This window comes from Podarcis erhardii (assembly GCF_964252035.2).
Source record: "Podarcis erhardii genome assembly, chromosome: 9".
Lineage (NCBI taxonomy): Eukaryota > Metazoa > Chordata > Lepidosauria > Squamata > Lacertidae > Podarcis > Podarcis erhardii.
This window is the reverse complement of record NC_138512.1, coordinates 25293150-25315673: the sequence shown is the minus strand read 5'-3', so window position 1 is coordinate 25315673 and position 22524 is coordinate 25293150. Positions and strand designations below refer to the sequence as shown.

At 42.4% G+C, this 22524-nt stretch overlaps 1 protein-coding gene across 3 annotated transcripts in view; it reads left to right on the top strand.

The window, feature by feature from the left end:
- The window catches only part of CRACD (capping protein inhibiting regulator of actin dynamics), a 124341-nt gene that overhangs the window by 48738 nt on the left and 53079 nt on the right, over positions 1-22524 (top strand). For 2 of the 3 annotated variants that reach the window (XM_081875616.1, XM_081875617.1), the window contains exon 3: positions 21940-22105. Coding sequence is in view for 1 of the 3 variants with exons in the window: in XM_081875615.1 (XP_081731741.1) it covers positions 6118-6142; positions 21940-22105 (191 nt within the window). In the remaining 2 variants the exon portion in view is untranslated. Of the gene's footprint in view, positions 1-6021; positions 6143-21939; positions 22106-22524 lie in introns of those variants that run through there. The other variant, XM_081875615.1, reaches the window with a different exon arrangement.

Below are 22524 nucleotides of genomic sequence, written 5' to 3'. Positions count from 1 at the left end.
ATGCAGAGCATAGGCAACTATTTCCACATTTACCCCAGAGAATAAGCTATAAAAAAGACAAGCAATGCAAGTGTTTTAAAAAGCTTTGAGGCTAACACATACTGAATGAAGCATTCCACGTCACTCAAAACTTTGCACCCTCATGCATCAAGAGACATACTCTTGCTAAAAAGTACCCCATTGCTGCTATTTTAGTCAGAGTTTTGTTCTCTCTCTCATAGTGCTAAACATGGAAGTGTTCCCATTGAAATCCTGAACAGATATACTTGCAATATAAGCTCATAATTTGTTGGATTTTGGCTGTCTACACTTAAGAGTTTGCAACAGCTACAGCAGCTATTTCAGAACTTGGCACGTGGTTCAGCTTGCGCTGAGGCCAGAAAGCAACTTAGGGTGGGGTATGTGTAAGGAACTGTTCCTTTTTCTTTAGGCTTTCTTCCTCTGCCCTGAAGGGGAACACAACCTCTCCAAAGAAATCAGCTTCACTACCTAAGAAAGAGGGGAGACAAGAAACGCACACTTAAGACAGAGACATATTATTGTTGCTGATGTGGAAATAAGGCACTGGTTGTGAATTATTGATGCCCTGCTTACACTTGCTTCATACAAGGAGTTGGAGAAAAGATTCAGCCTCTTAAAGGATTTGTGCCAGGTCAACAGCCAATGGTACTATAGCCCAAGGGCATAGGATGGAAATCATACTGATGCAGGAACGGACCCAAATTGACAGACAGCTAAATATTCCAGTATTTCAGAAGCTGTCCCAATCTGGAAACACAAAATGCTTGCACAAGATTAGCTTTTAAAATGGATAAGAATATAAGTGATGTAAGACTCCTGCTGAGAGGGTGAAAGTTTGTCTAGTAATTCTAACCCACCATTCTGCTTCCACAGTGACAGATGCTTCCAGGAAGCTCACAAGCAAGCCTGAAGGCAATTGCCCTCTTCCATTGTTGTTCCCTAGCAACTGATGTTCAGTGGCTTTCGTAGAATCATAGAATTGTATAGTTGGAAGAGACCCCAAGGGTCTGTCAATCCACCCCCTGCAATGCAGGAATCTCCACTAAATTATATGTGATAGATGATCATCCAACACGACATGGCCACCCTACCTCTGTTCAAAAACTTCCAAAGGAGGAGAGTCCACAGCCTCTCAAGGGAGTCCATTCCACTGTCAGGCAGCTCTTACTGTCAAAGTTCTTCCTGACATTTAGTCAGAATCTTCTTCCTTGTACCTTGAATCCATTCGTTCAGGTTCTAGCCTCCAGAGCAGAGACAGCCCTTTTGATATTCGAAGATGGCTATCTCCTCTCAGACTCCACTTTTCCAGGCTAAACATACCCAATTCTCTCAACTGTTCCTCATTGATGGGTCTATTCAACGTGAATGGGTCTAATTCTCCTTTGAAGGCATCACTTCATCTCCTAGTGGAGAAAGCCATACATTTGATTGTGGCTGAGTACACATCATACATTTAAAGCACATTCAAAGCGCATTCCCCACCTGAAGAATTTTGCAAACTGCTTTAGCTGTGTTGCGGATGCTGAGAATTATAGCTCTGGGAGGGGTAAGGCTGCTCCAAATTGTAGTTTTTTGAGAGGGGGAGAAAAACTTCCTCTCTTCCCAATGCGTTAATTTATAAACATATTGTCAAGTCTCCCCTGAGACAATCCCCTCAACCAACTGACAAGGCCCAATCACTTTAGCCTTTTCGCACAGGAAAATGTTATATGAGATTTTGTCCTCATAACTTTCCCCAAAGCTGACTCCATAACTGGAGACAGAATAAAAGACTGAACCTGGTTATTTTCTCACTGGTCATTATTATAAGTTCCCTCATATCTACACTGCTGAGAGGTCATAGGGGAGTCCAGGGGCACTCAGTACTTCTCCGTTGGTCACTGGGTCACAAGCAGTGCTTGCGGCAGATGTTCCATTGGTCCAATAGTTGGGTTGGAACTGGAGAAAGTGGAAGCATAAAGAGAATCAATGGATGCAGACAGCATTGTGATGGTTCTGTCTCTTTATAATTGCAAATAGTGTGGGTTTTGTTTGTTTTTGCTGTGACTATTGGTGCAGTGTACTGACATGAAATTATTCAGCTGAAGAGAATAATTTCATTGTGTGTTGAAGCGTGCTGTGTGACCTCACTAAATTCATTGCCTTTCTCCCACCCCTTACAACGGTGTTTTACACTTCCTTCAGTTTGCAGTTTTTATCTCTCTGGCTGTGCATGAATGTTTTTTTAACCACCCAGTCCATGAAAAGTGGCAGTGGAATTTACCTGTCAGCAGATATGTATGAGAAAAAACAATACTGGAAGGAGCTTAAAGGATCTCCAACTTTAATTAGACAAGAAAGGCAAGGTGCCAGGTCTCTTTTTGAGTAAAATATGAATACTTAAGAGTTATGTCATTGCTGAAATGCAAGGATGAGCATTAGCAGCAGAGACTGCTCTCTCCACTAGCAAGCTCAGACAAACACCTTCAATTATCAGTGTGGAGTCCTTACGAAGTTACCATAATTGCATGGGAACTGCTGGAATACTGTTTAAATGATTGCACAGGTTCCTCCTGACTTATGAATGAGCCACATAATCATAATCATAATCATAAATTATTTATATGCCGCCCATCTGACTGGGTTTCCCCAGCCACTCCGGGTGGCTTCCAACAAATTAAAACACAATACGACATCAAACATTAAAAACTTCCCTGAGCAGGGCTGCCTTCAGATGTGTTCTAAAAGTCAGATAGTTGTTTATTTCCTTGACATCTGATGGGAGGGCATTCCACAGGGCGGGCGCCACTACCGAGAAGGCCCTCTGCCTGGTTCCCTGTAACCTCACTTCTCACAGTGAGTGAATGGCCAGAAGGCTGGATCAGAGCTGGATCACTGGAGGAAAGAGATTGGGAGTAAAATGTGCTGTGCTGGCAGTGGTTGGCGAGCTGTGATGTATATTGCCAGCTCAAAAAGTCTGCAACCGGTATCACGATCTGAACGTCATACCGGTTTCAGACAATAAATTGAAAAGTTGCCCAGCTGTAATAATAACCTATCGATAAAATTTCAATTTGATACCTAAATGAAGAAATAACTATTTTATGATTAAACATAATAATCTCATCCTGAGGCAAAGTTCTCAACCCGAGGTGCTACTGCGGGGTTAGCGCAGTTTGTAACCCAAAGCATTTGTAACCTGAGGTGTTTGTAACCCGAGGTACCACTGTAATTCCATATGGCGTTCTTTTCACAGACAACGCATTCAGCCCTTCGTGTAACTGCTGGGCATTCTGATGCTTTGTTTCCAATGGGACGATTTTTGCAATATTTTGGTTGGTTTACATTTTGTTAACATTCATCTGTGCTGACAGGCATCTGGAGCTCACTTCTCCCCCCCCCCCTCACCAGGGTGTGCATTTGCTGAACCGGCATGTTGTCTTGAGTTCAAGGTCTAACTCTGGCATCAATTCAAACTCTCTTACCCCATTGCCTAAGGTTGAGCATAATGCATATTTGAAAGAAGAGAAGAAAACAGCTTCATAAGCCCTGATAAAGTGACCATGAAAGATTTATATCTAGATTTTAGTTAAAGAAGCTCTTAGCAGGCCCAGAGGCTATTGCTCGCCTTGAAGTAGGCAATTGAAATAAAATGTCAAATTGGTGTCAGTGCTGCTAATGCATTTCCCCAAAGGTCATGCTAAGAGTTGTTACTTTCCCCCTATTCCTATATAAAAGACACAGCTAGAGAATGGACAAGGAAACTGCCCTTAATTACACATTGTCAGAGAGCACAGACATGCTCTATTGTGAAGACTTGGCCATCTTTTTCTTTAGGCTTTTGTATAGCTTGGCAGCTAATTATGTAAGCTTTTTAATGGGCATTGATGGGCAGTTGATGCTCCTGCTATTTTAATAGGCCTATCTATATTAATATGTTGAGTAATGTTTTCCAGGGATTTAGGGGCAAAGTGTTAAGCTGATGGAACCCTACTCTATTTCCCCATTTCATCAAACTTGGCTGAAGCTGTAGCAGTCCTGAAATTCTAGCCCAGCCTGAGTAGGGGATGTAAACAGGAAGAGAGGCCATGGGAGGCATGCATTCTGATGCCGCCACCCCAATATCACTGTATACTGGACCCTGTATACTCCACTTCCGGTGGGGTCAGAAGGAGGCTAAAGACCTATGTGGTTCTCAGGAGCCCTGATAAGGCAGAGTTCCTGATTGCGTGTGGAGGCTTCTCAGTGTGTGCAGTTGAACAGCCTTTGATGCCTCTTCAGAGCTTCCCACTCAATATGGGAAAGTCAGGAGTGGAGGCTCGTTCACCTCCACTCCTGACCTACATTGGCTCTTAGTATGTTTCTGAGCACAATTCAAAGTTTTGGTGTTGACCTTTAAAGCCCTAAACCGCCTCGGCCCAGTATACCTGAAGGAGCGTCTCCACCCCCATCGTTCTGCCCGGACGCTGAGGTCCAGCGCCGAGGGCCTTCTGGTGGTTCCCTCATTGTGAGAAGCAAAGCTACAGGGAACCAGGCAGAGGGCCTTCTCGGTAGCAGCGCCCACCCTGTGGAACGCCCTCCCATCAGATGTCAAAGCGATAAACAACTACCTGACATTCAGAAGACATCTTAAGGCAGCCCTGTTCAGGGAAGTTTTTGATGTGTGACATTTTAGTGTATTTTGGTCTCTGTGGATGCTGCCCAGAGTGGCTGGGGAAACCCAGCCAGATGGGCGGGGTACAAATAATAAATTATTGTTGTTGTTGTTGTTATGAGGGCTTTGGGGGACAGAGTCGATGTGTATCCCCAGCTCCTGCTCATGTTGACATTCCCTAATCAGCCCTAATGCCTGAATAGGGCTGTGGTCAGTAACTAAACCCAATCAAGATAAGACAAGGGTGCGGTGAGGAGTGATTCATCTGGACTTGGAGGTGATGTTGAGTTTGTTGTGGGCTGGGTGATGCTTTCCGTGAAATATCAAACATGTAACTTAGATCTGCTGTTTTCTTTGAAGAGACAAATGGCCTCTGTGGCTCCCAGGTACTTCTTACTAGCTGAGGCTGATGTGCTAACTGCAATCCCACCGGGACAGAAATGGTCTCACCATGGTCCTCAATACTGTATGTAGGGACTGCCTCAGAGGAATGATCAGAAACTGTCGTTAGCAGAATATATACTGCTTCATGATCATTGGCTTGGGCCAGCTGGATGGCAACTATTAAGTCAGTTTTGAATCTACTATATTAGTCACCAGTTCATTCTCAAGCACAGTTCCAAGTGCTGGCATGTTAAGTCCACCTTTCTCCAATTTACCTCATGCCTTGATATCATTTTGCTGAATCTCCCTCTGTTCCTGCTCCATGCCACTGGCTGATGTCAGGATGTGAGGTAAATAGTACTATACATTCTTGAGGGAAAGATACCACAAAACTGGGCTTCTATTTTCAGCAGCCACCTTCTTTCTGTTCCTTAACAGTTTAGTTCCAGCCTATGCAATCAGCCCATAATGATCAAGGCACATATGTTTTCGCTCTGATGTGGTGAGGCTAAGTCATCACGCAAGTGAATGGGATATATTTTACAATATTTGAGGGTAGCTGTGGGGTCCAAGCTCATTATTCATATTCTAAATCTTTCTGTAGTGCTTGAGTTAGTGCGGAGGCAAAAGATCTCCAACCCAATCTTTTTCTGGTGGCCCCTCAAGCTACTGTTTTTTTAGAGGTCCATATAGTTGTCATGGCTTGATTAAACTGGGGAGGAGGTTTGAAGATGGGGCTTGTGCATTTTGTTAAGGTCCCCCCCCCCTTTCCTTCTGTTATATAATTTGAGCCCTGCCTTGCTGACTTTTACTGAGTAGGAACAATTCCTGCTAGAGGCTTCTTTACTTTCCAAAGACATCTGTGGGCGTTTCTTTTTTTCTGAAATCCAAATATAGCCCATGTATTTTCAACTTGAACCACCAGGCTGTGCCCACACAAACTTCATTTGCTTTTAAATATTCTTTAACCAATTTGGGGATAAATTTTTCCATCCGTGATCTCATAGTTTCAGTTTTTCCTTTGAAGGGGATCAAAGCAGGAAAGGCTCTCTGCTTCTGCCTCTCACCTGCCGTTCAAAATGATCAATTTGCTTAAGAAGCCTTGTAAGTAAAATGCCTTTCTTGTGAATTATGAAGCACACAGTGATCTCTGATTCAGAAGCCTGCTGCTTAAATTTTTTTTTAAAAAAGCGTGTTGCTATAATGCTGGTGATTTGTAGCTTAGGTTTGATTACTCTTGGAAGATGATTGATGAATGTATAACTTGCTGACTTGCTGTGTTTCATATCTGCAAACCTGAGGATTCTGTTGCTTTTCATGCCACGCTCACAATGCTTTTTTCATAAGCATGTGTGCAAATTAGACTCTGATTCAGCTGCAGCGGTAATAGGATCAATTTGTTTCCCATTATGCTGCTGTTTGTTTTTTTTTGCTGGTAACTTCTGTTATTATCAACTGTAGTTGTAGAATTTAGGAACCTCTTTTGACTGGCATTCAGATTTGCAACTGGTAGATAACAAATAGTTTAATTTCCATTTCCATGTTTTCGATCCTGACTGCTGCAGGATTGGGAAATGAATTTAATGGTATACCCAATGGATTTGGGACTGCACAGTTGGCTACAATTTTTTTTTGTCTGTGCTGATGCTAGATTACCAGATTGGTGGCAGTTCTTTCATACCCATTATGCTGCAACAAACTGAGAAGTCTTGATATGCCTTTGACTTCTGCAAGTAATCATGTGTTAGTAGACTCCTTTATCATTGTTGGGTACTATCGTTTTTTAAGAGTAAAAATTACTAACCAATAATCTTGATATAATAACACTACAAATCCCACTGAGTTCAATGAGGTTTACTCCTGGGTAAGTGATTATCGCCTAAGAGACACAGCAAAGGAAGGCAACATTTCTTAACAGATGAGCATGCTGATACACAAACCTAATGCAGTAGCATCTCTTGGCAAAGCATTGATTGCAATATTATTATTTTTTACATACCTGAAAAATCACCAACAGAGGAGGTAATTGATTTAATTCAGATCCTATCAAATGAAACCACGCAATATATTCCACAATGAGTATTCATAGAACCATAGAGTTGGAAGGTATCTTGGAGCCCATTTAATCCACCCTAGGTACTAAGTGCAGCTTCTACAGTGCAAGATACGATTTCAGAATCCCTGGCAGATGGCTGTCAGTCTCTGATTAAATACTTCATGTGAAGGAGAGCCAACCCTTTTTGCAAAGCTGTCTCCTGCTGTTAGGAAGCGTGTCTTACTGTTTAGATGAAATCTGCTTCCCTACAATTTCCACCCATTGGTTCAAGTTGTGTCCTCTGGAGCAAGAGAGGAGAAATCTGCTCTATTTTCGGTGTGACAACCCTTGGTCTAGCACATTTGCAGTGCTAAGCAGGGTCCGGCATGGTTTCAAATTGGGTGGGGGGCTGCACATTGAGAGTCCTGCATTGCAGAGGGTTGGATTAGATGACCCTGAGCGTCCCTCCCAACTCAACAGTTCTATGATTCTCTTCTCCCTGCCGAGCAAACGCGTCTCTTTCGACCTTTCCTCATAGGTTTCCAGATCCTCACCATTCTGGTCACCCTCTTCCAGACAGGCTCTGTTTTTTTCAGCGTGATTCTTCTATGTCCAGATTGGATACAATGCTCGGGGGGGGGGGGGGGTGTGTGTGTGTTAAATTGAAATATTGAGCACTCATGGAATTTAGCTGACTATTTTGCCACATTCTGAGGATGACAAAAATGTTGCTTTTTTGCTTTGTTTTTGCCAGGAGCGTCAAATCAAGGAATCTTGTTCTGTACGCTGCCCACTTTTAATTGTGATATATATTGTTTTGTTCTATTCTAGTTTTTAGGAAACCTTTATTGAATGTTGTTGTGTTCGTGTTGCTTTTATGGAAGCAGCTTATAGGTTTTTATTATTAAGCGGTATAATTTTTTTAAAGCAAAGGATATAAATAAAACAGATACAAAAATCACTTGGACATAGCCCTAAGCAGTCTGCCCACTAGCCCAACCAATGTGTTTTGTAGGTTTTGGTGTTCTCGAGAAAGCACACAGAATGTGTCGATGGACAAGCGTAGCACACAAATACCTAGGGCTTTTCTTGACTCTCCCCTGCCTCTGTGCTTTTTTCTTTCATGACAGAACAACTGCTCAGAGGCAGGGCAGCTTTCAATGTAGCCTGAAGCACTCCCAGAAGTGATGTCTGCATTTGGATGAGTCTGTTTTTTATTTCATTTTTGAATAATGTTCATTTCCCTCTATGGTCAAAGGGGACAAGTTTCCTCTGCTTGGGAGGGAAGGACAACAAATTCTCCTTCCTGCATGTGACAAGAAATGCTGCTGGCCAAATGCGATGGGCCCTTGGTGCAGCCGCCTTTGTTTGCTTTCTTGCTTGCTTGTATTTATTAGGTATTTTGGGATTGCGGGACCAGTGAGAAGAGTAAAGGGCCAGGCTGTGAGGGTGCTTGGCCCGCTCCTTGCTACACCGGTGCTCTCATTGGCTCTGTGATCCCCCCAACTGTGGTCTGATTGACATAGCTCACTACTACACTCGCCCTGGGGTTAGAAATTTTAAAAATTAGAATGGTGCACAGCTAGAGCCTCTGAGGAGGTAGCTGGGGCAGTGCTTTGCCCGGTCTACCTGCCTCCAACACAGCTAGCTTACCCAGCCACTGAGACAGAAGTGTTTGGCTGTGCCTGCTGATGGCAGTAGCAAGTGTGCATCTTGTTGTTATTTAGTCATTTATTCCTGTCCAACTCTTTGTGACCCCATGGACCAGAGCACGCCAGGCACTCCTGTCTTCCACTGCCTCCTGCACTTTGGTCAGACTCATGTTTGTAGCTTTGAGAACACTGTCCAACCATCTCGTCCTCTGTCGTCCCCTTCTCCTTGTGCCCTCCATCTTTCCCAACATCAGGGTCTTTTCCAGGGAGTCTTGTCTTCTCATGAGGTGGCCAAAGTATTGGAGCCTCAGCTTCACGATCTGTCCTTCCAGTGAGCACTCAGGGCTGATTTCCTTAAGAATGGATCGGTTTGTTCTTCTTGCAGTCCATGGGACTCTCAAGAGTCTCCTGCAGCACCAGAATTCAAAAGCATCAATTCTTTGGCGATCAGCCTTCTTTATGGTCCAGCTCTCACTTCCATACTTCACTACTGGGAAAATCATAGCTTTAACTATACGGACCTTTGTCGGCAAGGTGATGTCTCTGCTTTTTAAGATGCTGTCTAGGTATGTCATTGCTTTTCTCCCAGGAAGCAGGCGTCTTTTAATTTCGTGACTGTGTGCATCTTATTTTTCTTTATTTATATTCCCGCCTCACCTTGGCCCTCCAAGAAGCTCAAGGTGGAGGGCGTCATTTTCCCCTCTCCCCACTTCCCCTATGTTTTCTTACCTGCCAGGTGTCCTGGGAGAAAATGGGACATCCCACTTTTTTGAACGAGATTGCAACGGCCATTTTGGGTGCTGCACTCTTGTATGTGGCTGACAGGTGGGTGCACCCTCCTCCCCAAAATACAGTGGACTGCAGGGGCTAGGAGAGGTATGGATTCAGCGCACCAGCTGGGAATCTGGTTCCCCATGCCTGCTCTAGATGGAGGTATTGTTACTGTTGTCATTATCATTTTTTTTAAAAAAATATCCATTCAGTAGTTGGAACTGGAGGTGAGTTTTTGCAGGTCAGAGACTGGCGCCTGTTGGCTTTTGGTGATTTGGAGATTGCAGCCTGACAGATTTAGATGAATCAGGAGACATCCCCACTCCACAATGCCTGATACAAAGAAGCAAAAATGGCAGTAGCCAGGCAAAATATTTGTTGGTTGCCAACTCTAGTTTCTTCCCAGACCTGAGTTTATTTTGCCTGCAGATGTTGGGGACTGAACTGTGCAACTTCTGCATGCATGGTGCCAGCCCCCTTTGCCTTATGCCCTGAAATATACTCAGAGTCAAGAGTGGATTTCATGCTCTTTATTCAGCTCATAGTGGTGAGGAGGAATGGAATTTCCCTCAGAATGTCTGCTTTATATACATTATTTACAGAATGGGCCCCACATGATTGGCTTATTCCGGGATTCTCCTGTAGGCCAATCAGGTTGCGGGTTCACTTCCACCTAGAGCTGGATCGGGTGGCTCCTGTGGACCAATCCGACTGCTGCATTCTGGATCCTATTGTTCTAGGACCAATCAGACTGCTGCAATTTGGATCCTATTCAACTCAGTACATAGCACCTCCCCCCCCCCCACTCAACTTCCCGTTCAGTAACGTCCAAAGCCACTCCCATTCGCCTGGCAAGCGAAACAAATCTGATCTGCCTGCTAGTTCATTCCATGCTATGTTAGCACAGAGTCAAAGTCTGGCTTCAGTTCACATCCTACCAGGTTAATGTGTTTTGAGGCCTACTTGTTTCCATGGCACACTTGATACAAGCGAGCAATACAATAGGGCCTCTGATATCAACTGCCCATTAATAGCAGGCAACTTGCGCCCACAATCTTCAGGAATGCTGCCCAGGGAGAGAGATATTTTTTCTTTCCTTTTTTTCTTAAAGACATCTGAACGCGTTGGAGTACTTAACTACTCTCTTCGTCAGAACTGTAAATTAAATGATCATTTGGCTTTTTGCACCGCAGACCTGAATAATAAAGAAGCGTTTGCTTTGTCAGTGTGCGTGGGAGTACTGGGTGTTAGCGGAAAACAAAGGAAAAGATTCACATTTGTCAAGCGGGTGAACGTCCTTAAAGCTCTCTTCTTTGTACGGTAGCTAAAGAAAGTTCTTTTGAGGCACCATAGGCAGCGACGCTGGCTTCCTTTCCGCTTTTAAGATATATGAATGACTCATTACAGTACTAGCTGCTGTGAAGTATCCCAAATTCTCCAAACATAAGTGGAGATGGTGTGATTGCAGGTTTTGATTTATGTCTGTCTGCTTTCGATAGCCACTGATACAGATGGACTACACATTTCACGCCCTGGAAGTGTCTTGATTTTTCCAGGGACAGTCCCAGAACGATGAAAGCCATCCTCGCTTCTGATTTGATCCCGGAATGTCCCTATTTTCCTGGCCAGCTGCAGAGCTCAGGGAGGAGGCTGAGTCGGTACTTATCCTGAACAACAGCGGCCCCAGCTGCAAGGGACCATCCCTCTGCCTCTCCTTCGCCTCCCCATCACCTCTGCCCTTGGGCAGCTCGTAATGGGTTAGAGGAGAGGCTGGAGCAAAGCTAGGTGTGTCCACATCTAAAAAAATTTATTAAGTAAACTTTAATAAGTTACCATTTCAAAACTTAGTGCAACAAATACCTCAAACTTTCAGGGTCCATGAAATAGCTGTTTTCTGTCGGGCACCATGAGAATTACTGACTTTTTCGCTGTAATTGAGAGTTTTGAAATGCTTTCCTATTAACATACTGTTTTTAAACGCTGGCCAGAATTTCTTTCCTTTTCAAAACACTTACCTTTCCAGTGTTTTGAGCATTTTAAATAATACTGTATACATCTGTGTTATGTCTGTAGTCTATGACTTTTCATTTTTTAAAAATTCTTTGTAGGATATTTCCTGAACAAGACAAAACACATTAAACTGTAATGAATCTTTTAAGAACATGCTTCTTTTCTTTTTTGCATTCTGTGTGGTTTCTGTGCAACACTCCTGGTCGCTTGTTTTTTTAAATAGGCAAGACATTGTTTGCTTTAAAAACACACACACACAAAAGCCCCCTATATTCTCCTTTCATACACAAGGCAGGCATATGGGTGGTTGGCTCATAAGAGCAAAAGGAACAGGAACAGCAGCCTCCCCCAACCCCACAGTTCCCCTTTACTGAGGTGGATATAGGGCAGTACAAGCAGCATGGCTGCACTGGGCACTCAGCCAAGGAGGACACCTTCTCAAAGGCCACTTACCCAGCTTTGGGAAGGAGACGCGGGGGCTCAGACAGGGCCCTAGAAGAGGGCTCTAAGATGCTGCCTGAGCCTCACGCCTCCTTCCCAAACCCTGGCTCAAGCCAGTGCCACATGGGCTGGAGGGAGGGCATCAAATGACCTTGCACAGAGCAGCATATTACCACTGCCCCTGCCCTTTAAGCTCAGAACTTGAGACCAACTCTTCCTTTCTCCTTCTCCCACATTGTAATTATGCACTCTCTGCCTGTCTTCCTTCTTGAAGCCTGCAGTGCTGTTATGTACTGAGTTGAATAGGATCCAAAATGCAGAGTCTGATTGGTCCTAGAACAATAGGATGCAGAATGCAGCAGTCTGATTGGTCCACAGGAGCCACCCAATCCAGCTCCAGGTGGAAGTGAATCCACAACCTGATTGGCCTACAGGAGGATCCCAGAATTAGCCAATCACGTGCAGCCCATTGTGTAAATAATGTATATAAAGCAGACATTATCGGGGAACTTCCATTCCTCCTCACCACTATGAGCTGAATAAAGAGCATGAAATCCAGTCTTGACTCTTGAGTATATTTCAGTTGCCATGACCTAACCCTGCCTCCATAACTCTTCAGAGAAAGAGATCATAAAATATTCAGGGAGAATATCCAGACCTACCAAGTGGCCTTCTTTCCTTGAAACTGGCCAATACCTAGCCAACTGGGACGCAGTTAATGCGTCAAGTGGTTTATTTTAGAATCTAAACCTATGCCCTCAGCCAATCTCCTGCAAGCAGTTCAAAATATTTTTTGGTGTCCCTGGGCCAATCAGAATTTATTCAGGGCTCTTGTCAACCAGAATTCTGCAATTCTGAGACAAGGGAGCTGAGCCAAAACACCTTTTTGGAGACTTCTTAGGAAGCAGCAGAAAGACTGAGCTTGTTGTGTTTGCTTTGGTTTAAAGCAAAGGCAAGGAACCATGGCAAGAAACAGACAAAAATGGCTGTTGTGACCCCTGGCACTACCTGCTCCTACCTTTCACCCCACCACCTGCAGTAGGCAGCTGCCACCATTGATATAGTGACTGGTTGATTTCAAAGGCCTATATTGAGTTCTACATGCAGCTGAAGTAAATGGGAGACCATTTGGGGTCATGGCTGGGGTGCGTGTGAGACATCTTCCTAGAACATTGGGTTACCACAGGTAGGAAGCAAAGTGAGCTCCTATAATAGCAATATTCCCAAGCACACCCCTTTACATACTCATGACTGTAACCTGTTTCTACGGGGGGAAATTTAGCAGTGCTGCATGAACATCGTTGCAGTGAGCAAAACTTGCCCACGACCTATGATTGCCCAGCTCCATTAATAGGGGACTCCATGGAATTATGCAGTGTGCTAGTTCTCCCTTCACATATAAACATTGTTCACAATGCAGTGGTACCTCGGTTTTCGAACATAATCTATTCTGGAAGTCCATTCAAGTTCTGAAACGTTCGAAAACCGAGGCATTCGAAAACCGAGATGCCACTGCAGGTATTTTACCAATTTTTAAATAAGTAGGACTATCGTGAAAAATAAGAGCCCTGCTTTACCATTATTAATTTTTTAACATAGTTTTTATTTTTATTCATTTTCATCTCTAAGCTGTTTTATTTGTGGCATTGAGCTATATATCTTTGTTTAAATAAAAAACTATGACATGCAACTATTACATAAAAATAAAGCAACAATAAGCACTCAGATAAACGTTTATGAATATATTAACCAAAGTTGTTTCAGAGTATCTATACCAAAATGATTACAGTTCCTACTTTACCATTCTTAAGTTAATATTTCATAGTTAGGCTGTAAGTACTCTAGTAATGTTGCCTTTGAATAAATGACTGTGCAAATCTATTTCTAAATTCAGTAGGTTTTCCTATTGAATGCTTTTGCTTACATGGCTTCTTGGCTTTTTTAAAAAAAGCTTTGCGGGTACAAAGAGAGATGAGGGAAAATGCATCCATTCAGAACATAAAGGGATTTTCCCAGCATGCTGTGGGAAATCTGGCAACCTCTTTGACAGTAATCTGATGTTGTTTGATAGCTAGAAAAACAAGGGCAGTTAAAATTATAATTTTATTGTGTACGGAATTTTGCTTGCGATAAATGTTAACATTCACTCTCTCTTTCCAGAGATTTACAATTAAGATAGATGTTCATAGCTGTAGAATTACATCTGCCTCTACAAATCTTTGGTATTCAGTGCTGGCATATCAGAAATGTTTGCATAAACAAATGGTTGCAACTGGATGCCTTTGAAAACTGGATTTTTCACTTATTGCGAACCAGCCTGGCATATGACTGCTGCAGGAAAAATCTATGCCGGCTCTCAGTTATATTGTCTGCTGGAACACTCCCACACATAAGCAGAGAAAATTCAGCTGGTTGATTAATGTTTTACACGGCTCTCTGGCTAGGCTGTGCTGCTGAAGACTGCTGCACCTTGTCTGAGCCAAGGGATGAGGGTGCAGAGGGTGGGTAGAGTAAACTAGGAGGTTGGATCATGCATAAGGAGACAATCTACAGTTAATTTGCTGTCCATAAAAGCAACACGCAAGCCTACACTGCCGGTAGGGAAGTGATTTTCTAATGTCAGCACCATGTTTACATCTTATCCTAGATCAGCTCTAGGCATGCCACTCCCATCAAACTTAGCCAAACATTTGCTGTGACTGTTGATTACCTAACACGAAACAATTTTTTTTGCATTTATTGTATTTTCTGGCATATAAGACTCCTTTTTAACCCAGGAAAATCTTCTGAAAAATCAGGGGTCGTCTTATACGCTGGCTACAGCAGCAGCTCCTGCAGCAACTCCCCACCAAAGGACAAAATGACAGCAAATTAAATCAGAGGACACCAAGCTCTCTAGATGAAGCAGAAATACGCTTGAAAATTGGCCCCAGAAGCCCCCCCCCCAATCACCAGCAACAGAACGACCCAAATCGCTCCCGGTTTTATTTGATGTGCGTTGGAAGAGGGGTAGTCTTATATGGCGAGTATATCCCAAACTCTATATTTTAACTGGAAAAGTTGGGGGTTGCCTTATACGCCCAGTCGTCTTATACGCCGGAAAATACAGTATAAAACAGACAGTTTCCTCTGAACGATGACTAAATATTTGCTAAACTGGGAAGCAATACTTTGGGCTCCCACAAAAGCAAAATTCCAAGGTAGCTGGCTATAGTATGCCTATGATGATGCTTCATTGCTACCCAGACTTCAATAGATCAATATGATGCAATTAAATGATGGCTTCTCTGGGATACATTTTTCTTTGAACTGTTTGCTTTTTGAAATAGGATTGTCATTGTGCCAATACTTCTTCGCTTACTTACAGTCTCCTGTGAAGGTAGTGGCCTTGCTTGTACATACGGTTGAGCCATATCTGTTAAAAAAACTATGGGTTAACCACAAGTGGTCCCATTGATGGTCAGACTAACTATAGCTTGTTTTGCAGCTGCTTATGCAGTGGTTAAAAGAGGGTGCTGGGTTCACACATAACACCAAGCTGTAGATAAAACAAATCAAGGTTCGTAGGTCAATATCAAACTATAGCTTCAAATTGTTTTTTGTTGGCAACAAACAAGCCAAAGTTAGCTTGCTGGGTTCAGACGATCAAAGAAGCCATAGTTTGATAAACCATGACCCAGCAATATGTTCAGAGAAGTGTTTGCTTCAAGTAATGGGTTGATACATTTGTTCATTTATTAAATGGCTTTTCATCATTAAATTATGTAATTATTAAAACTAAGCTTAATCAACTGGTTATTTTTAGGGGTGCTATATTATTTCCTCAAATGTTGTCATGAGGCAAAAATGTGAAAGACTGACAATTTAACAGAAATGTGCGAATATAGGAATGAGAGAGAGGAGGAGACTTCATGAAGTTAATTCTATATCCCCAACCACCCACACATACCCATTTCTTGCTCTTCCCTTCCCTTTTGACAACAGTAGGGCTAAGAGTGGGTGCGAAATATGGCAATGGAAGGTAATGGGGGCAGAGGAAATGGCAGTACGGCAGAACTTGTTATTGAAAATGCAGGAATATATCGGGGAGATATTATAGTATTTCTTATGGTAAGTATCGATAAAATATGTTGCTTATTGAACAATGCATAAAATACTGGAACGTGCTTGTCAAATGTGAAGGCCAGGAGCCTTAGGTCATGGAATTTGCTTCTAAAGGCCTCTTTGATTTGCGTTGAATTATTTTTATCCTGTGTTCTTCAATGGCTATAGAAAGCCAGCCTTGACCCTGAGCTTTTATTCACTTAGCTCTAGAGTGGAAAGCACATAGTAAAAATTATATAAATCAAATATTGTTTCAGGTTAGTCAGTTTTAATCTTGGTGAGCCATTTATTTTCCTATTGTATGTGTTGGTTGGTATTAGGTTCACTAGAACAAATTGCACTAGGGATCTGTATAATTTTCAGAAGCAATAGTAACATCCACAAAATAGAGAAGATTAAACAGCTAGGGTACTTTTCCTGTTTGCTGGTCAATACTTGAGTGCGCTTATAGAATTTCAGCCACATAGCACCTAGACAACTTTGAGCCTCTTCTGACATCCCCTCATTCTTAGTAAGGGAACCACTGAAATTTTTTTGCAGCTCTCTGGTCTTTAAGTCTTGTGAGGTGACATTGGGTAAGTTATATCTACAGGAAATATATATTTTTAGAAGCGATGTATTCCTGGGGACAGGGACGTGGGTGGCGCTGCAGGTTAAATCACTGAGCCTAGGACTTGTCAATCAGAAGGTCGGCGGTTCGAATCCCCACGACGGGGTGAGCTCCTGTTGCTCGGTCCCAACTCCTGCCAACCTAGCAGTTTGAAAGCACGTCAATGTGCAAGTAGATAAATAGGTACCACTGTGGTGGGAAGGTAAACGGCATTTCTGTGCACTGCTCCCATTCGCCAGAAGCGGCTTAGTCATGCTGGCCACATGATACGGAAGCTGTACGCCGGCTCCCTTGGCCAATAAAGCAATATGAGCGCCGCAACCCCAGAGTCAGTCACGACTGGACCTAATGGTCAGGGGTCCCTTTACACTTTACCTTTATACCTGGGGACAGTATCTCTCTTTGAAGGAATTGGTGTGGCACACAGCTGAGCCTTAAAGGGTGGTAGAACAGAGGTCCCCCAACCTTTTTTGGGCCCAGGGACACACTGGAAATGTAAGGAACTGTTGTCATCACTACAACATACCCATTTGAAAAACTGGCGATCCTCGGAACGCCCCACAAACGAGCCAATAGCCTGCACATATCCCAAAGCAAATTTAAGTAACAGACTCTCTGAAAGACATCAAAGGCCCCTAATCTAAAATGTAAGCAGAAGCTTCTCCTTTTGGTTACCCCAGAGGAGAGGGAAGAGGGAGAACAAAAAGCCAGTTACTACCGTATTTTTCCATGTATAAGACTAGGTTTTTTCCTTTAAAAGAATGTCAAAAATTAGGGGGCGTCTTATACACGGATAGTGCCAAGGGTGGGCTGACTATTGGTTGTTGCCACAAAAATAGGGGGTGTCTTATGCATGGAGGCATCTTATAGATGGAAAAATGCAGTGGTTGGATTACTAATCCACGGTTTACGTTACATGTGAACCTTCTTAGAATCTTCTAAATCCATTTCGTATTTAAAAAATGTATTTATATGGGGGGGGGAGTTTAAAAAATATTCCCAGTCATTTTGAAGGGTAATGTGATTTTAGCTGTAATGTTCTCATTAATTTGTCCCTGGTGTTTGAGTATTGCAATATTAGAGGCACAGGAATTGCAATCTGTTGCGAGATCAGATGCTTTATTTTGTAATATTGCTTTAGTAATGGGATTATGGGTCAGACAGAAAAATGGAAAAATACTATATCTAGTTTCATGCTATTTCCATTTCCATCTTGAATTTAATTAAGTAAAGATTTTTATGTCTGATAGTTAATATGGTTTAACACAAGTGCACCAGTTACATTTTGGGGTGGCAGAGTTTTGAAGATGCAAGGGCACCCATAATTCTTGGATTTAGTAAAAGTTAGAATAAATCAAAGTTTTATTAAACTGGGCTGAACACAGAAGCACCCTGAATTTTGCACCCACAAAACTCTGGCACCCCAACACTTCCCAGGTGTACTTGCCATCACATTTATTTGTTCTGAAAATGACTGGCTTAAGAAATTGAAATATAGGCTGTTGCAGTGTTTGTTTACAATATTTGTATAACATAGTGGTTCTCGAAGCAGCTCACAATAATAAGATGAGATTTATAGGCAGATTATGTTGCCCATGCAAGAACAGATCCGGAATGCCATCTGCAGCTGTTGTGCTGTAGTACTGCATGGCTCATGGCTCTGTTCTCTTGCAAAGTTGTGATACTGGTGGGCTAATAATAATAATAATAATCCTGGGCAGCAGTGTTTTCCAGATTCTTCTCCTCAGTCTATCAGTTGTAGCTGCTCTCATTGCTAGTGCTTTTTCGGGGGGATTTTATAGGCAAATTCAAATAACCCTTTATCAAGTAGTAATATAGCAAGGTGTGGTACGGTCTTCAATGCTCTGGCAAGTGATCAGAATTTTACTGCACATCTGCATCTGATTAGAAATTTGGCAAAGCAGTGGAGTTATTCTCTTCAGCTCCTGTTTGGCAGGCCATTAGCGACAACCAGCTTAACAAAGTGGTTTCAAACACACCATGCAAAATTGACAGCTTCTTTAATAGTTATCTCCAGCAAGACAAAGATTGCATAAATTTATTGGTATGGGATAAAGCATAGCTGTCAACTATTCCCTTTTTTTTAAGGGAAATTCCCTTATTCCGAATAGGATTCCTCGCAAGAAAAGGGAAAAGTCGACAGCTATGGATAAAGCTCTCTCTTTCTCTCTTTTTGGTAGGGCTATTCTTTTTTATTCTTTTTTTGAATTACAGAACTAAAATACAGTGGTGCCTCGCAAGACGAAATTAATCCGTTCCGCGAGTCTCTTCGTCTTGCGGTTTTTTCGTCTTGCAAAGCATGGCTATTAGTGGCTTAGCGGCTGTTAGCGGCTTAGCGGCTATTAATGGCTTAGCGGCTGTTAACGGCTTAGCGGCTTTAAGAATAAGGAAAAAAACTCGCAAGAACTCGCAAGATGTTTCGTCTTGCGAAGCAAGCCCATAGGGAAATTCGTCTTGCGAAGCACCTCAAAAAACGGAAAACTCTTTCGTCTAGCGAGTTTTTCGTCTTGCGAGGCATTCGTCTTGCGGGGCACCACTGTAGCATATATTTTAAAAGAATATACAGGCAGCCCCCCGTTAATGTTTTTTCAATATGTGTGTGACCGCATCACACCGAACCTGGAAATGACCTGGAAACATCATAAAGACGTCACTGAAACATAGACCCACACATTTGCTCATTTGTCAATATTAGTGAAACCATAGTGTGATAGTTCTATAGCCATGTATTGTAATACAGTGGTACCTTGGTTTTCGAACGTAATCCATTCCGGAAGACCGTTCGAATTCCGAAACGTTTGAAAACTGAGGCACAAAGGGCTGCCTGCAAATTTAATAGAGAAAATTGAGAAAAATATATTGAAAATTGAAGAAACATATACACTCAGCGGAAGTCGTTTGACTTCCGAAGCGTGTTCGAAAACGGAAACATTTCCTTCTGGGTTTACCGCATTCCAAAACCGAAACATTCGTCAGCGGAGACATTCAAAAACTGAGGTACCACTGTATGTGGTAAAAGTCAAGGGGCTAATCCAATGATAAGGCTTCCCTAAATTAACCACCTGGTTACTAAATTGGTCTTCTCTATGGCCATCTACAGCAGGTGTTACAGAGTAAGAATGGGATTCTTCCAAGCTATTATGATGGAGTCTCATTGCTAGATCCGTCTTAAAGAAATGTTTGTCCTTCCTGCTTTTTCTTCACATTCAGATTTTAAATGTATGATTTCTATTTCAGGTGTTGTTTATGCATTTTGTAGTATTTATTCCTTCACGGTTTTCCTGAGTTTTCAAAGTATTGAATTGGTGTGTGCTGTTAAGTATGCATTTTAATCTGTAAATAAAATTTAGACTCACTTTTTTTAATATGAAGAAAATGACTGTTTATTTCTAGGGAATACTGGACAGAAACGGGGAAATGGGGTGAGGAAGCTTGAGGCTGGAATCTTGCGCCAGCCCAAAAGGGGTTCTCAGTTTAACTGCATGATGATCAGATTGCTGCACTGTAATAGAAAGTTCATTGTTGCTTATGTATGAAACTGCAGAGTAAGAAACTCTGAAGTTGCCATCTCTGTGTGTTGGGTGATTAGTGTGTGTGTGTGTGTGTGTGTGTTTGTGTGTGTGTAATTACATAAAATAGTTTCTCTGTTTAATAGCAACACAATCTTCTTTCTAAACCTTTCCCTCTTTCCAAAAAGAACTCCCAAAAACAGGAGGTGAGGGATGCTTTATTAACCTTTGGGAAACAATGCCTTTATCAGTATGAATTACCTTTATTACCATGATAAGGTATTGATTAAACCATTGGCTTCCATCAAAACAAAGCAGGAAGCAGCAACCAAAGGTTGCAGCAGTGCAGAGCTAATCAACAATTAGGGTTGAAGCAACAACGCCAGCTACAGAATACTGTAGTGTACTACAAGGCTCGCCATAGTATCCCTGCACTTTTGCACACATTTAAGCAGGGAATCTTTGTTTGAGCATCTGCACTTAACCAGTGACTCAGTCTTATACGTGCTCCGAGACATAATTGAGATCCTGGGCTGCTACAGTTGCTGAGCCCTAACTTAGGCTCACTGGTGTCTAAATTGAGTTAAATATACAACTCTCTAACTAGGGAGTGGTTCTTTATTTACCAAAATGCCATTACAGTGTAAATGGTATCATGGCCCATAAACACAGAGAGGCAGCAGTTGCCTTGGGATATGAGAAAGCTACCTCCCAGGTGCCCATAAGCAAACCTGAGGAATAGCTTTGACTCAAACAAGCAAAACTTGAATCAACGTATTTGCCCAGTCCTCCCACCTTGTCATTAACCAAGCCATCTGTGTGATACTGACTGATATCACTATTTAAATATTAAGAACAATGAGCCTTGTGGCAGCTTCCAGACTGACAAATTTATCATGGCATAAGCTTTCACGGACTGCATTCCATTTCGGCAGACGCAATGCTGTGTCTGTGAATCCACACAATGGATTTTTTATCAAACCACAGGTGTTAATTGTCTTGCCAGTGCCAGGATGTCTGTGTTCTAATTACTGTTTTTCTGTGATGGGCCATTGTTAATAAGGTTATGGTCACAGCCTGTACTTTTCTGAATTTAATTTCCTTCTGACCTTGCTGTTTACCCCTTCCCCCAATGTATATATGCACCTGCAACTCAGGATGAAATGGCCTTTAGTTGACAAAACCTAACGCACTAGCCTACTAAGATGCCACAATACTTTTCTTGTTTTTACTGCAAGAGACTAATATGGCTACCCCTCTGGAAATTTAAATAATAAATTAGTTGCAACTCCCCTTCCACACTCTGATGCTTAGTATCTGTTGCAGGTAATATTCCTTCAACAACAAAAATAATAATTCTGCTATCAAATCCACAGTGTTGCAGCATACTGGTTGGTGCATATAATCCTGCTTTCCCCCCTTCTAAATATTAGTCTGGTCCTGGCACCCAAGTGTGAATCTTTAAAACTTGAGGGCAGATTTTTTAATGCTTTCCATTTTGCCTTTGCAATGCAGGGCCTTCAGTTTTAATGCCTCCAGTCTTGTTTTTGATATATAGCGCCTTTCTCAGCGTTACGTGGAAGGCACACATTTAAATTCCAAGCACAACGTTTGCTTAGACTTTTGACTGCTCTTTGGCCTCATTCTTCCTTGGCAAGTGCTTAACTAACTGCCTTTCCGTTCACCCAAGGGTGCTCAGAGGTGCAGTGTTGATAAGCTCCTGTGTACCTTTGTCTCGTTCTCTGCAGACAAGAAAAAAGCAAGCAAATTCCAGCCCTTTAAGAAGTTTTTTGGTCGGAGGAAAAAACGGGAGGCGACCCCAGACCAAGAGGACACCAAGCTGAAACCAAGCAGTTCCTTTGGAAATGTCTGCAATGGACTGTCTTCCGATGAAGAGACAAACAGTGGTCTGAGGTAATGAAACTTGTGTATTTTGCCATTGCTGATGCACCTTTTGTCCAGAGCCTGCCTGGAAGAAAAATGGTAGCTATACTGAGAATTCTTATGTGAATCAAACATGACCATTTTGCATTTTGTCAGCTATTACTTCAGTGCTGTTCTTTTGAAGTAAGCGCTTCTGTAATTTGATGACTCCCAAGGGACTGATTTCAGGATTGCAGCTTTTGCATCCCTGTATGCTAAACACTGAATATTATAAGGTGTTTGTTAAAATATTACTATAAAGTTAACTGGCAGCCCTATAGCTATATAGGTGTTTTACAAAAGATAAACTTGGAGATAGCTCCTCTCCCCCTACACTCACAGCAGGCACTTCATGCATGAAACCATTTAGACATTTATACACTGTCTTAAATAAATACATAAATGTTCAG